Genomic DNA, 13,799 nt, shown 5'->3' with positions numbered 1-13,799 from the left:
GTCTCCAAACACACAGTGTGAATGAAAAACTTCCCACACTATCTTCTCTAGCTTTATACAGAAACACTTATCTAGTAGTCTTCTGGAAACCTAGTGTTCTGGTTAATGACAACTTGCGGGTGACAGAGACTATACTAAAATACCGGGGCTCGATATGCAGGGACATTTTGTTTTGCCTATTCAACACTGGGTTCTCATCAATTTCCCATTAAGCACATACATTTGCTGTCACAGTCTTCAGGAAAATGAGAATATAAAGTCATATTGAGGTTTTTAAGACTTATTTTTATTTTATGTATAAGAGCATTTGCCTGCATGGATATCTATGCACCACGTGTGTGCCTGGTACCCCCGAGTCCAGAAGAAGGCATTGAATTCCTTGGGACTGGAGTCACAGATGGTTGTGAACCATCTTTTGGGTGCTGGGACTCGAACCTGGGTCCTCTGGAAGTTACTGCTCTAAACCACTGAGCCATCTTTCCAGCCCCAGGTCATATCTTTAAAAGAACGCCGACTCATGGAGGAGACAGAGCAAGCTCGTAGGGGAAGCTGAAGTGAGAATGCCTGGCACCGTGCCAGGAGGAACGACACTCCTCCCCCCCAGCCTCAGAAAGTACAACCTCATGGAGCCTCCATCACCCCACAATGTCCACCCCACCCCATGAGGACTCTGCGGCAAGCCCCGGCAGCAGAGTTAAACACAGCCTGCTTCCACACGCTAAACTTCACCTGTGGGAAGTTCTACATTCCTGAAACAATAAGTTCCTAAATCATCAAGCAACCACCAGTTAATCACAAGGCCACAGAGCAAGTGCTTACTGCTATGCAAGCACTGCCTCCTCATACTTAGTATCTGCCTGGATGCAATGGCTCAAGGCAGAAGCAAAACCCCCAGCTATATTCCCTGGCAAGGCTCAAGGGAATGACTATTGGTTCATTGCCTGATAATATGATCAACACTCACAAGACACACATGAGGAAACCATGGCTGTCTTGAGAATTCAAACCATACGGCAATGAAGAAACCTAGCAAATGAGTGGTGGGGCTAGGTAAGCAATCATGGTATAAGTTTCCAAGATTTCCTGAGCTGAGGGAAGGAGGGCAATTTCCTGAAGGGCAGCTGTAACTTAACCTGGGAGGCACTTATCACAGAGGGGAGAACAAGAACAAAGTAGAAGGAAGGGGGAAGGGATGGGGAAGGTGTGAAGACCATGGCAGACAGAAAGGGTAGCAACCAGGATGTCCTCAAGGTGAACGGAAAACCGAGCTATGGGAAGATGAGCTGCCTCACTGGGAGCTGTAGATGGAAAATGCCTATGGCTGGCCACAGCCAAAACATTCAAATCTGACCCTGAGATTTGTGGCCTGGGCAACTCCACCCCCCTGGGCTACTGACCTCAAACCAGTTGCACCTCAGGGACCACACTATGAGAGATACCCTACAGAGGCTCAGTCAGCAGGAGCTGCATCCTCCAAAAGCCATGTGGCTGAGCGTGGAAGTGGTCTTCCCAGGGCAGTCACTAGCCCAGGTCCAGGGACAGATAATGCGGAGGAACCACTGGGCCATACCCAGGCCTCAAGTGGGATGTAAAACACACATGTATCAGTGTGGGCTGTGTGAGACAGGCAATGTTGTCGCCAAGTGTAAGACAGCAGCAGAGGTCCTAAGCTGAGGTATCAGAAAGTTCAGAGGTCAAGGGGAGACAATGAAAATTAATCTCAAGGTTAGGGACTCCACAGGCCTCCTCTTGCTTCACAGATGAGAAGACTAGACCTCAAGAAGGGTAAGGAACTCACTCATGGCCACACGGTCAGTTGAGGCAGAACCTGGACCTGACCCTGATCAGGCTAGTGTATGGACTCCCAATGCAAGGAATCAGAAAGATAAATCTTAGGAATGACCCACTCGGGGCAGCCACATGGACATGCTGCAGGGATGGCCACCACACCTCTGTTTTCCTGAGACATGGAGACAGCTCAGCAAGAACTCCACGGGTATGACAAACACAGTCATGTTTTTCAGCATTAAAGAGAAATATTCAGGGTCTCCTGGTCCAAAAGGGACGATTAAAGGCATCTAACAAATGTTTTTCAGGTGAAATGTCGCTAACGCCAGGACACAAACAAAAGGAAACACGTTCCAATGAACGCAATATGATGACTTTTGTCCTCTTTGAGCCTCACATGGGTGCATTTCAGAAAAGTCTGCAAGTTACAGTTGTGAAGACAAAGAGCTGCACTTTTACCACCATGGCCACTGAGCCAGAAAGTGTGCAGGAGCACTTGTGATGCTCATAGTAGCCCTGCAGAAAGAGCCAAGCACCCCTACCCCACCTCCTTGAAGAAGAGGCTGCCTGTGGTGCTTACACTGTTAGGTGGGCATAAAGCGACCCATGCAGGCTGTGTGAAGGGCAAGACAGGAACAGCTTATATGACAGCTCTGGCCACCTTACTCTGAGCCTCCTTCCAGCCTCGGGCCTGAGACTGCTTGAAGCCAGTGACTAGTTTAGATATGACACAGGATTGTGTCTGACACCTGGATAGAGGATTCTCTTTGCTAGTATTGTAGGAATCTGGATGTGATGGCTGGAACTGCTGCAGCCATCTTGCTAGCACCATGACAAATACCACTGATATAAAGCAATGGCAGAGCAGATGGATATGGAGCAGAGGACCTTCATGCTGTTGAAAAACTTTGTCTTCTTCAACCTTGCATCGGACTGTCCAACTCCCTTTTCTCTTGAGCCCCATCTTGCAACTGCAGTGAAATGCAGCCTGCCATCTTGCAACACCATCTGAAAGTGCTAACACACACACACACACACACACACACACACACACAATCTCAGACTAGGAACTCTACCCCAGGGGTGATCTGGCTTTGCTAGCTTCTGAGGGTTACTCTAGGCAGGTCTCTAAGTCTCAGGAGGCATGGCATCATCTAATGTAATTTAGGTGCACAGTGGAGATAGTCCTTGTAGGACTGGGTACAAGGATCAAATAAGATAAAGCAGCAATTGTCTGGCACGTGGTATTTTTTTTTTTTAATTTTGTCATGACTCAGTACACAACATATGGAAAATTTCAAGAGCTGAGTGGTCCTGGGGATAAGGTCAGAGTAAAGGCAATGCAGTCTGGAAATAGCAGAAATAGAATTCCTGCAGGAGTCTGGGTTAAAAGAGGGTAGACTCATCTGTAGGGAGAAATCTCAAGGCTGCAGCATGGCCACTGTTGGCTGCTTATAACCAGGTTTACAGTGCGAATCAGAAGCTAAAACACAACAGAAAGGCCTGAAAACCATGTATTTTGGTCAGAAAATGAGCATACTAGAAACTGTGGACAGGCTGACACAGCCGCTAAAGAGACTTAGGCTACTTACTAGAAAGCCCTGGCTTTTCAGTGGGACAAAAGAAGCCACCTTGAGGGCATCTCGGGAGCTGGCCAGATCCCACCAGCCCACAGGGATGAAAGAACAAACTACTGAAAAGTCTTTCCCTTGAGACAAAGCACCCCAGGTAGCCCTTCTTACAGAGGCTGCCCCATGCACTCAGAGGCTGCTACCAGTCCAAGAAGACCTGGCTGCCACTCAAGCAGGCAGCAGACCTTGGCATCATCCACATGATGCTAATTTTATAGGGATGCAGAATAGGAGAGCTGCAGGATCATGGAAGCTTCCACCCAGATTTGAAAGAAAAAACAGGGAGGCTGGGCAGTGTGTGGCAGGGCCAGATCCTTGTGTGCAGCCCCTGGAAGGGGTGTGTCCCTGAGAGCAAGGCCTCTGAGAGAGTAGTGTGGACTTTGAGGGTGAAATCAAAGCTGCAGTCAAGATCCCAGTATGTTGGGGCGAGAAGAACACAAAACATCTACAAGGGAAAGCAGCAGGCATTGAGCAGAGCTAGCCCAAGAGAGAAACTCCACGGACTGTCAAAGGGCTACCCAAGTCTCTGGCCCTCACATCATCACACTGCTGTGTGCTAGTTGCCAAACATGAAACTACAGGTTGTAGTATTTGCCATACTGAGTTCCAGTTTTGGTCCAATCTTTCCTTGCTGTCTTCCTGCTCCTCCCTTTTGGAATGGGGATGTTTACTTAGTACCATTGTATGCTCGAGTAAATAATTTGTTTTTTGAGTTTTATAGGGCACACAGCTAAGAGTGCCCTCAAATCCACATGGAGCTTCTGAACAATGTTTGAAATGTTAAGGCTGGCACTCTTAGAGATGGGCTAAAGTCATTTTGCATTATGAGATGGCCATGGCCTTGATTGGAAGGGGAGGCAGGCAGAAGAATATTATGATTTAAATAGGAAATGACTCTCAGTTTCCTGTTTTGAATGCTTGGTTCCCAAATAGTGGTGCTATTTTTTTTTTTTGGAGGATCTAGAAATATTAAGGGGTAGGACTTAGCTGGAGGAAATAGTCATTGGTATATGCCTCTTTTTAAAAAAAATTATTTTATGTGCATTGGTGTTCTACCTGAATGTATGTCTGTGTGAGGGTCCTGGAACTAGAGTTACAGATGGTTGTGAGCTGGGAATTGAGCTTGAGTCCTCTGGAAGAGCAACCAGTGCTCTTAACCTCTGAGCCATCTCTCCAGCCAAAGATTCTGCAGTGGGGTCACCTGTCAGAGGACCATGGATGAGGAATGGTGGGCACTGAGCACATGGAGACACTAGGCTTGCACCACAACTCCAGAGTTAGAGGCTCCTTTCTGTAAACTCACCTAAAGAGGTGAGTCTACCTGTTGCTAGAAAGATACCCCTACAGTCGGGGACACCAGCACTCAGCTGCTAGACTTGTGACTCCAGTACTGGGAATTGGTGAGTTATCTGTAAGGCTTACAAAATCTAAGGCCACAGATCACAGTAAGATATGTACTTAGAAAATTACTAACTCTGCGCTTTAAAGACAGTTGCTTTTAAAAGAAAATAGCTTCGTGTATAAAGCTCAGGCTTAGCTCTGAATTTTCTCTGTAGCCTCAAACAGATGATGAACACTGTATGCTCCTGCCTCAACCCCTCAGGTACTCAAGTTGCAGATGTGCCCCTATATCCAGCACAGCTGTCCTGAACGTCAGTCCACTGATCTCTACCTCAAGTCCAGACTCTAGAGGTGACACTAACTTTTGTGATTTGAGTCTCAAAAGAAAAAGTTTTCTTTTTTTTTTTTTTCACATTTCCACAAGGCAGCTTACAAACTTCATTAATGATCTTATTTACAGCATGTTGTTCCAAATAATTTTTTTTCCAAAAATCAAACTCACTCTCCCTGGGCACAATGTTATTGACAATTGCAGACACTCAAACTGAAGTCATGAGCCAGCCACTGAAACTCCACCATCCTGAAAGATGGAGACAGGGGCTGGGCAGGTGAGGGCCTTGGGAATCTCCTTTGCGGGAATGAGGCCAATCCCTCATCTGTCACTCATATCCATTGCCCTGCAGAAGGCTCCTTAGCCTCTTTAAGCCTCTTGCTTCCATCTGCCAAGTCAGAGGGTCAAAGAACACGTCTCAGTTTAAATGTACTCAAACACTGGTGAGAAGTAGCTGTCCCCTCCAAAGCTGCCTGCAACCTCTTCTGACATCAGATGGCCTAGGCCTGGGGCATGGCTGGCTCTTAAGAGTCTAAGCTTAGCTCTGGTTCACAAGAACTGCATGGAAAGCAAGGCCTATCATCTACACTGTGGAGCCGGCCACCACTACTCACTCTGCCTGCTTGCTATCCTCCTCCCATGTCCCCTGCCACTGGTTGACTAAAGAAAGACAGACAGTCAGACACACACACACACACACACACACACACACACACACACACACAGCCTTCATGCACTTGGATGTGGACTTTCAGGCTTTTCTCAGATTAGAGACACAGAATTCTCATATCATCCATGTCTCCAAATACAAGGCAGGAAGGGAAGACACCAAAATCTACTAGGGCTGGAGAGATGGCTCAGAGATTAAGAGCACCGACTGCTCTTCCAAAGGTCCTGAGTTCAATTCCCAGCAACCACATGGTGGCTCACAACCATCCGTTATGAGATCTGGTGCCCTCTTCTGATGTGCAGATATACATGGAAGCAGAATGTTGTATACATAATAAATAAATAAAATATTTAAAAAAAAAAGAAGGTATCTACTAAATAAAAGGTGCAGTAGCTCTTCCTCGTCTCTCTGCTAGGCAAAGCAAAGCAAAGCAAAGCTGCTGCAGGAAGCTGACCAAAGGGGGCCTTGGGTTATTTCCATGCTTTCCTTTGGCCTCACTCATCCCAGATGTGAAGCCAGAGAAGCCACAGCAGCAAATACCAGCAGAGCAGACCCAGAAGTACTTCTGGAAGCCTGTACACCTATATGTACCCTACAAAATGCACACACAAGCAAGTCAAGAAACTACCTGTCATACTCACATGATTGGTGAGAGGCTCCATTATTTCTCTGGGTGAAGTCCAACATATGAGACCTTAGATGATTATTAACTCAAATGGTTCATGGACCTTAGTGTAGGACACAGAAACATAGGCACCTGGGAAGATCTGGATGAGAAAGCCTTCAGAATCCATGGCTCCTCAAGATCCTCAGGCTTAACCCACAGGACAGTTCCCAAGAGGAACAGTATTTGGATAAGAAGTACTGATCAGGCTGTGAGAAGACACCTTGCATGCACTGGCAAAGTGAAAGAAGCCAAGCTGAACACCACACATGTCAGGTCTCAATTCTGTGACATTCCAGAAAAGACAAAGCTGAGCAAATAGTGACAAGGTAAGCAGACAGAGGAGCAAGAAGAGAACAGAGAGAAAATGGGTTGAACACTGGGCCTTTGGTACAGTGGGGGTCCCTGAAGAACACTGCAACATGGAACCCCATCACTCTGCCTCTGTCTGGACCACAAGGTCCAACTCAAAGGCAAGCCTTGTATGTGGTAAACTTTGGGGATGCAACAGATTGTACACAGCTAACAACAGGAGTCAGGGATGCTGCTGAGGGGATTGGGGAAATCACTGATTTCAGGTTTCTGCTATTCTGGAGATCAAGTTCAGGGCCTGCTAGGAAGTGCTCTACCGTTGCACTAGAGCTCTGCCCTTCTAACTTTTTATTTTGAACAGTGTTAAGTTGTCCATTCCGACCCTGAACACACACAATAGTCAAGAAAGCCTTAAAATTGCAATTCTCCTGCCTCAGCATCCTGATTAGCTGGAATTATAGGCCTGTGCTGCTTAAAGTCGATTTGTTTTTTAATGAAAACCTTTTGTGTGGGAAAGGACGGGGTAGTGGGATAGTAAGATGGTAGGAAGAGAAATAACAAAAACAAAATTTGTTTCAAAAATGCCATAATGAAAGCTATAATTTGTATGCTAATTAAAAATGAATTGGGTGGGTAGGGAGGTGGAGGAGGATCTGGGAGAAATGAGGAGGGGTGAATGCAATCAAAACATGTATAAAATTCTCAATAAATAAATAACATTTAAAAAGAAAGAAGAAAAATGAAACAAAACAAAAACAAAAAAATGTCATGGGCTTTGTGCAAACAAGCTCATACAAAAAAGATGAAGAAACAGGTGACATGGTAGGAGAAATATTTCCAAACTACATCTAGTTCTGAGACCTAAAAGTCAAAGGAAATAGCTCTGTGAACACTGATTTAGAATTTTAAACAACACTGTGTCTCTTCACAGGAGCTACTGTGTGTAAGAGCCATCACACTGAGGAACTCCTGTGTGGACACTAGCCGAAGCTTTGCCACCTTGACAGAGCCACTGATGTTCACTGAGGAAAGGCAGCAGGATGTGGAGATGAGTGAGCAGATGGAAACTGGGAGGCCACCCATGCCTTCTTCATCGCTGTCCACACACCCCATAGACCCTCCCACTCCAGGCCTCCCCAGGGTTCAGCTAATGATTATAAATGGCAAAGGATCTCCAATTTAATTGCAGAAGGTAATGATGCAGTGAGCATAAGATTAGATTCACCACAGAAGGCAATATCCTCAAACAATAGAAAAAGAAGAGCCGGTATGAGGAGGCTGCAATCGATGGGAAGGTTTCTGTATTAAATACCACGGCACTAGGTCACAAAGGGATATTGACAGAACTGCTGACAGCAGATAAAAAAGGGGGAGAGAAAACTAAATTGGTCTCTGCAGAAAATAAGTTACAGATTAATCACCCCACCATGAAATGCTTCAGCGATGACATGGGGTGTGAAGATGTGTTCACCATCTGACCACAGTACAGGACAGCCAAGGGCAAGTAGGACCTCCTGCACTACGGTGTGCCCCCTGGGCCTCTGCTGGGCACAGTTCCAGCTCAGGGACACAAAGAGTGCTCGGGAGGCTGTGCTAGCTCTATCCCAGGGTCATCACAAGCCTGCCTGATGTGCAGGGGAGGAGTATTTCCTTTCTGAAAGCTTTGACAGCTAAGATACAGCTGAAGGAGGAACTGGAGGGCTGGCTGACTACAGTCTAGCCCTCCCCCATATCTCCTAAGGTGGAGGTCACAAGTGCATTCCCAGGTCTGCACCTGTCCACAGGGTAGCCCAGACAACACATCTCCTGCCTGACTTTCTATCTTAAAAACTCACGTGAATTTGGGATTATCATACAGAATGTGGTGATTTTTTTAAAAAACAAAATGTGTTTTCAAAATCATTTTTCCCCTTAAATATTATCAATGCTCTAAGAAAACAGGCCAACTCAAACTTTACTTGATAGTATGGCCAGAGTTTTTAAGCTTTAAAAAGTCAGTTAATATTTTAAGAAGCCTAGCATCTATACCTCATATAAATAATGTCACATCATCATTCATGTTTTCTCTTTAACCTAGGGGCATTATTAATATTGTAAAGCACCAAGAGGGAAAGGAGCTCAGTAAGCATTATGGGAACAAATAAACATAAGTCATGGCCACCTGAGGGCCCACCCATGGATGCTGTGAAAGTGACAATGTGGCCCTTGGAGACATGACACTGTAAGGTCTCATTGCAGTTTTCTTCTTTCTACAGGTGATATTTTGACAACAAGTACAATGAAATTATGATTGCCTGTAAACATGCATTTTAAAAAAGAAAGATCTAAGGAATCAAACATGAAAAATACACAGAATACTTAACTCTTCAAAAGGCAAAATACTCAAAATGAGTATCCAAAACAAACTGATTTCCAAGAAAGTGCTATAATTCATTTTTAAAATCCATGTAAATACTTGAGAAGCTAGCCAGCAATGTGGAATCAAGCCTGCATAAGTGTCTCTCCTCAAATGTAATCCTAAAGAGGCCTCGTGAAAAGAGCATACTTGGACCTGAATTCAGCCACCCTCCTCAAGGCTCAGGACCACCTCACGGTGCTTTCAACTTGTACCCACAAGGCCTAGCACTCAGTTCTCCACTTTACACCTCAGTCCCTTCATCATTCCTGTGTGATAATTATTTCAAAATTCCAAATGTGTGGAACAGGAAGTGTATTCTGCATTCAACCCAAAAGGTCCAATTCTAAAGACCACCCAGTGAGACCTTTGTCCTTTTTACTCACCACAGCCTGGCTTGAGCTAGCCTGGAGGTCCCACAGCAGGATGCGGCTGTCAGCCAGAGAAATGACCTTCTTCCCATCCCCCATCGGCTCCCACACGACACTAAAGAAAGACAAATGCCAAATATTAATATGACCAATGGGGATCCCCAAGCCTGTAGCCACAGCTTTTATAAAAAAAAGTTTCACACTTAAGCAAGCTCTTTCCTGGCCCAAAGCCTCTAGTGTTTATTATTAACACTGGCATCTAATAACATATGTCAGAGACACTACCATTGTCTCAGTGGCTCCAAAGTCATATGTCAAAGCTGTGACCCCCAGCATTTCAGCATTGGGTAGAAGAAGATTGTGAGGGCATGTTCTCTGAATGGTGCCTGAGTCCCTTTGCAGGAGACAGCAGTCCTCTCTGTCTGTCTGGAGGAAGGTCCAATGGGTCAAAGACCGGAATGTAAACCCTGAAACACTGGAAATGCCAGAAGAAAACATAGGCTGTAGAACACAGGTGTAGGAAAGGACTTTCTAAATAGGATTCCATTTGCCCAGGAATTGAAGCCAATGATTGACAAAAAGAACTTCATAAAACTAAAAAGCTTCTACTCAACAATCAATGGAGAAGATGTTGAAGAGGAAGCCCGTAGAATGGGAGACTCTGCCAGCTATATATCTGACAGAGGATTAATATTCATAATATATAAAGAACTCAAAAGACAGAGTCAAAAAAAGAAAGAAAGAAAAAAGAAATGAAACATGAGGTGACTGACTGGGATCTAAACAGAGAGTTCTCAAAACAAGGGGAAAATAGAGAGAGAGAGAGAGAGAGAGAGAGAGAGAGAGAGAGAGAGAGAGAGACCTGCAAATTAAAGCAACTTAGAGATCCTTATTACCCAGTCAGAATGGAAAAACCATCATAACAACCAACAACAAAGGCTGGAGAGGATGTGGAGAAAAGGGAACCTTTATTAATTATAAGCTTGATTATAGACTGCTCCAGCCACTCTGGAAATCTGTGTGCAGAGCCCTCAATGGCTAAAAATAAATCTACCGTGACCCAGCTGTACTACTTCTCAGCATACAGTAAAAGGACTCAGCAAACTACTCTACAAATAATCCCTCAGCCATGTTCATTGCCACTCTATTCACAACAACCTCAGAGTGGAAGCAACCTAAATGTCTTTCAACTGACAAATGGATAATGAAAATGTGGTACTATACAGATGGAATACTATTCAGCTGTAAAGAAAACTGGAACCATAAATTTTGCAAGAAAGCGGGTGAAATAAGAGAAGATCACATTGAGTGAGATAGCCCAGATTAACAAAGGGAACTTTGGTTCTGGAATGGATTTAGCAAAGCCTATCTGACACTGGAACCAGTGCCTCACAGAAGTTAAGGCTGTGTTTGTGGGGAGCCAACTCTTCTTCCAGGCTGTGGTTATCAATCCTATAGTAGTTGTATTAGAGATATCCCAGTGTTCTCTTTGCCAACATTGTCTAACTTAGCTCTCAGTTGATCTTGGCCATTTTGCCACCCCCCCCCAAACATTTTGTTTGTTTGGGGAAAAGAATGAGGTATTTTGTTGTTGTTGGTTTGGTCTGGTTTGATTTTTTTAAGACAGGGTTTCTCTGTGTACCAGCTCTGGCTGTCCTGGAACTCTGCAGACTAGGCTGGCCTCAAACTCACAGAGATCCACCTGGCTCTGCCTCCCAGGTGTGGGGATTAAAGGCGTTCACCACCACAGTCTGGTTTGCTTCTTAGTAAACTTAACATCATCTTATTCACGACCTCCTGGTTTCCACCTATTGTTTTTGTCTTCTTTATTTCTCATCCCTGTCCTCCCTTTCAAAACCTCACCATTCAGAACCCATATCCCCACCAGTTCAGGTCACTGTTTTCATGGGATCAGAAGGTTCCATGAAAGTTTCCAAGGGAGGGAAGCAACCAATAGTCTACCCAGCTATGACACCTATGAACTAAAGCAACAACCAGCATGGCACAATAACCCTAAGGGTGCAGTAGTGGCATGCATACTTTGGGAATAACCCAGAAGCACTCTAGGTGAACTTAAGGCTCACTCAACAAGAGAAAAACCATGCCTGGTACAGGAAACACAGCCAACCACCCAGGGCTAGGGAAGTCAAGGATCTCAGAAGAGAACCTACAACAACCATTTCACTAAACCATAAACTACATTCTAAATATTTATCCTTACAGCTACAGGTTAAACACAGGTCTTACCGCCTTGCAACAGATGAAGATCATTACAGGAAAAATACAACTGATGAAAATACAGAGAATAAATGATCACGAGGAGTCCAGTGCTAACTGACAGATCTACAACACAATTCCTGAATGTAAGGCTCAGGGATCACCATGGGAAAGGGGTGGAAAGATTCTAAGAGCCAGAGGAACAGGAAGTTTGCTCTCAGATTTCATCTCCTAGATATTCCTCCAAAGCTACACCCATCAAGTCTCAGTGTAGGTGAGCCTTGATGTTTTATAGGCTGGCTTCTCTTCCTAAGTAAGGAGCTTCTTCCGGTTGGCATGGGTTGTCATGTCTTTTCTGCCACAGTAGACTGTATCCCCTCAGACCATGAGCCCAAATACACCCTCTCCCCACCCACTTAGGTTGCTTCTGCCAGATATGTGGTTATAGCAATGACAAAAGTCACACCGAAGTGCTCTCACACCATCCTAACCCAATGCTCATAGGACCCTGTGAACAAGACATCGCTCCTGCTAACAAAAGCCTGCAATGGCCCCTTTCCCCTGACCAGAGTGATGATCACACACTGCTCCACCCTGCCTCCTCATTGGCAGATCTATCTGTCTCTGAGAAAAATCTCACATTTCTCAGTATTTTGAACAGGGGAATGGATAAAATTATTTTCAAGTGGCTATAGAACTTTTATATCCAAAAAGGAAAACTATATTCTAATTTGAAAAGAAGCCACATATGCTAAGGCTCACAGGAGGCAGCTTTAGAAAATAACCTGGTTTTGAGTTCTTTACAGCTGAGCATTTACAAAAGCTTCATGTCCCAGACACAAAGTCTCTGTTACTTGTGTACTAAAGGTCATAATTAATGTAAAACCTATAGACAGCGGCTATGGAGCTTAGAAGGGGCAGGCAGGTAAGACATGGCATTTGCCAAATCCAGAGAGGCTCATCCCTGCTCTAGGACCCCGGTAGCTGGGCGGGTGCATGTCTCACTACATATTTGCTAGATAAGCGTAGACAATGCTAGGTGGTTTCGAGAAAGCCATGAGACTGCCTGCTTGTAGACAGGAAGCTCCCTGAAATAGAGTTCTGTGCAAGTAACAGGTAGCAAGACAAAATGGAGAGGGTCAAAAGGGGAAATTCTTAGGCACCCAATCAGAAGCATACCAGCATCTTACACTCCCTTCTGATCTGAGGTGGGAGCATCACTGCTCTTCACTGGCCCAGAACTGACACCAGAAAGGGCAAGTCAGTTACAGGGAACCATAGTCCGCAGACACTGAGACTCCCGGGAGGTGGTACCGCCTCTCATCATCTGCCCCACAGACAGCAGTGAGCTGTCCTCACTGGATGTATGGGACTGTCTCTTACCTTTCTAGGTGGCATGTGCACCACCCCTCACACTGTTCACAGCTGAATGTCTGGATTCCTGGTCAAATGTCAGTTCCCACAGCCTAGAAGAGCACTGCACAAGCAAGTATGTCCGGTGTACTTAAGATGCACAGAGGGGAACTGAGTAGAGAGCCCACATATGAGGTACAGCTCAGGGAGGAGAAGCCCATTCGCTGGGCTGCTCCCCAAGAGCACAGGAGTCTCCTCAGGAAAAATGCTGCTCCCCAAAGGAACAAGTGCCTCCTCAGGAAGAGGGCTGCTGGGGAAGTAATTCTTGTGACTGCTGAAAGCAGGTGAGTAAAGCCCTGCAGGCCCTTGATGGACACAGACACTTGGGCCCCTCTGTCCTTTATGTCCAAACATGTCTGCTCCCATTCTCATTTTTTTTTTCTTTTTGGTTTTTTGGGTTTTTGTTTTGTTTTGTTTTTCGAGACAGGGTTTCTCTGTAGCTTTGGAGGCTATCCTGGAACTCACTTTGTAGACCTGGCTGGTCTCGTACTCACAGAGATCTGCCTGCCTCTGCCTCCCAAGTGCTGGGATTAAAGGTGTGTGCCACCACCACCCGGCATCCCATTCCCAGTTTTAACATGCAGGGCAGCCTCGTCAAAGCTCACACATCCAGCTTTCATGCCTTGCCCCCACTGCATTACTGCAGAGTTGCTTCTTCACCTGGAA

At 45.4% G+C, this 13,799-nt stretch overlaps 1 protein-coding gene across 1 annotated transcript in view; it reads right to left on the bottom strand.

Moving 5' to 3' along the window:
- Positions 1 to 13,799, bottom strand: part of Eipr1 (EARP complex and GARP complex interacting protein 1) — a 111,274-nt gene that overhangs the window by 10,698 nt on the left and 86,777 nt on the right. Inside the window, exon 5 of the mRNA XM_027424718.2 lies at positions 9,519 to 9,618. Within this exon, the coding sequence (XP_027280519.1) occupies positions 9,519 to 9,618 (100 nt within the window). The remainder of the gene's footprint in view (positions 1 to 9,518; positions 9,619 to 13,799) is intronic.

The sequence above is a fragment of the Cricetulus griseus genome, chromosome 7 (genome assembly GCF_003668045.3).
Source record: "Cricetulus griseus strain 17A/GY chromosome 7, alternate assembly CriGri-PICRH-1.0, whole genome shotgun sequence".
In the NCBI taxonomy this organism is placed as follows: Eukaryota; Metazoa; Chordata; class Mammalia; order Rodentia; family Cricetidae; genus Cricetulus; species Cricetulus griseus.
The sequence above is the reverse complement of the archived record's forward strand: the minus strand, read 5'-3'. Positions and strand labels throughout refer to the sequence as shown.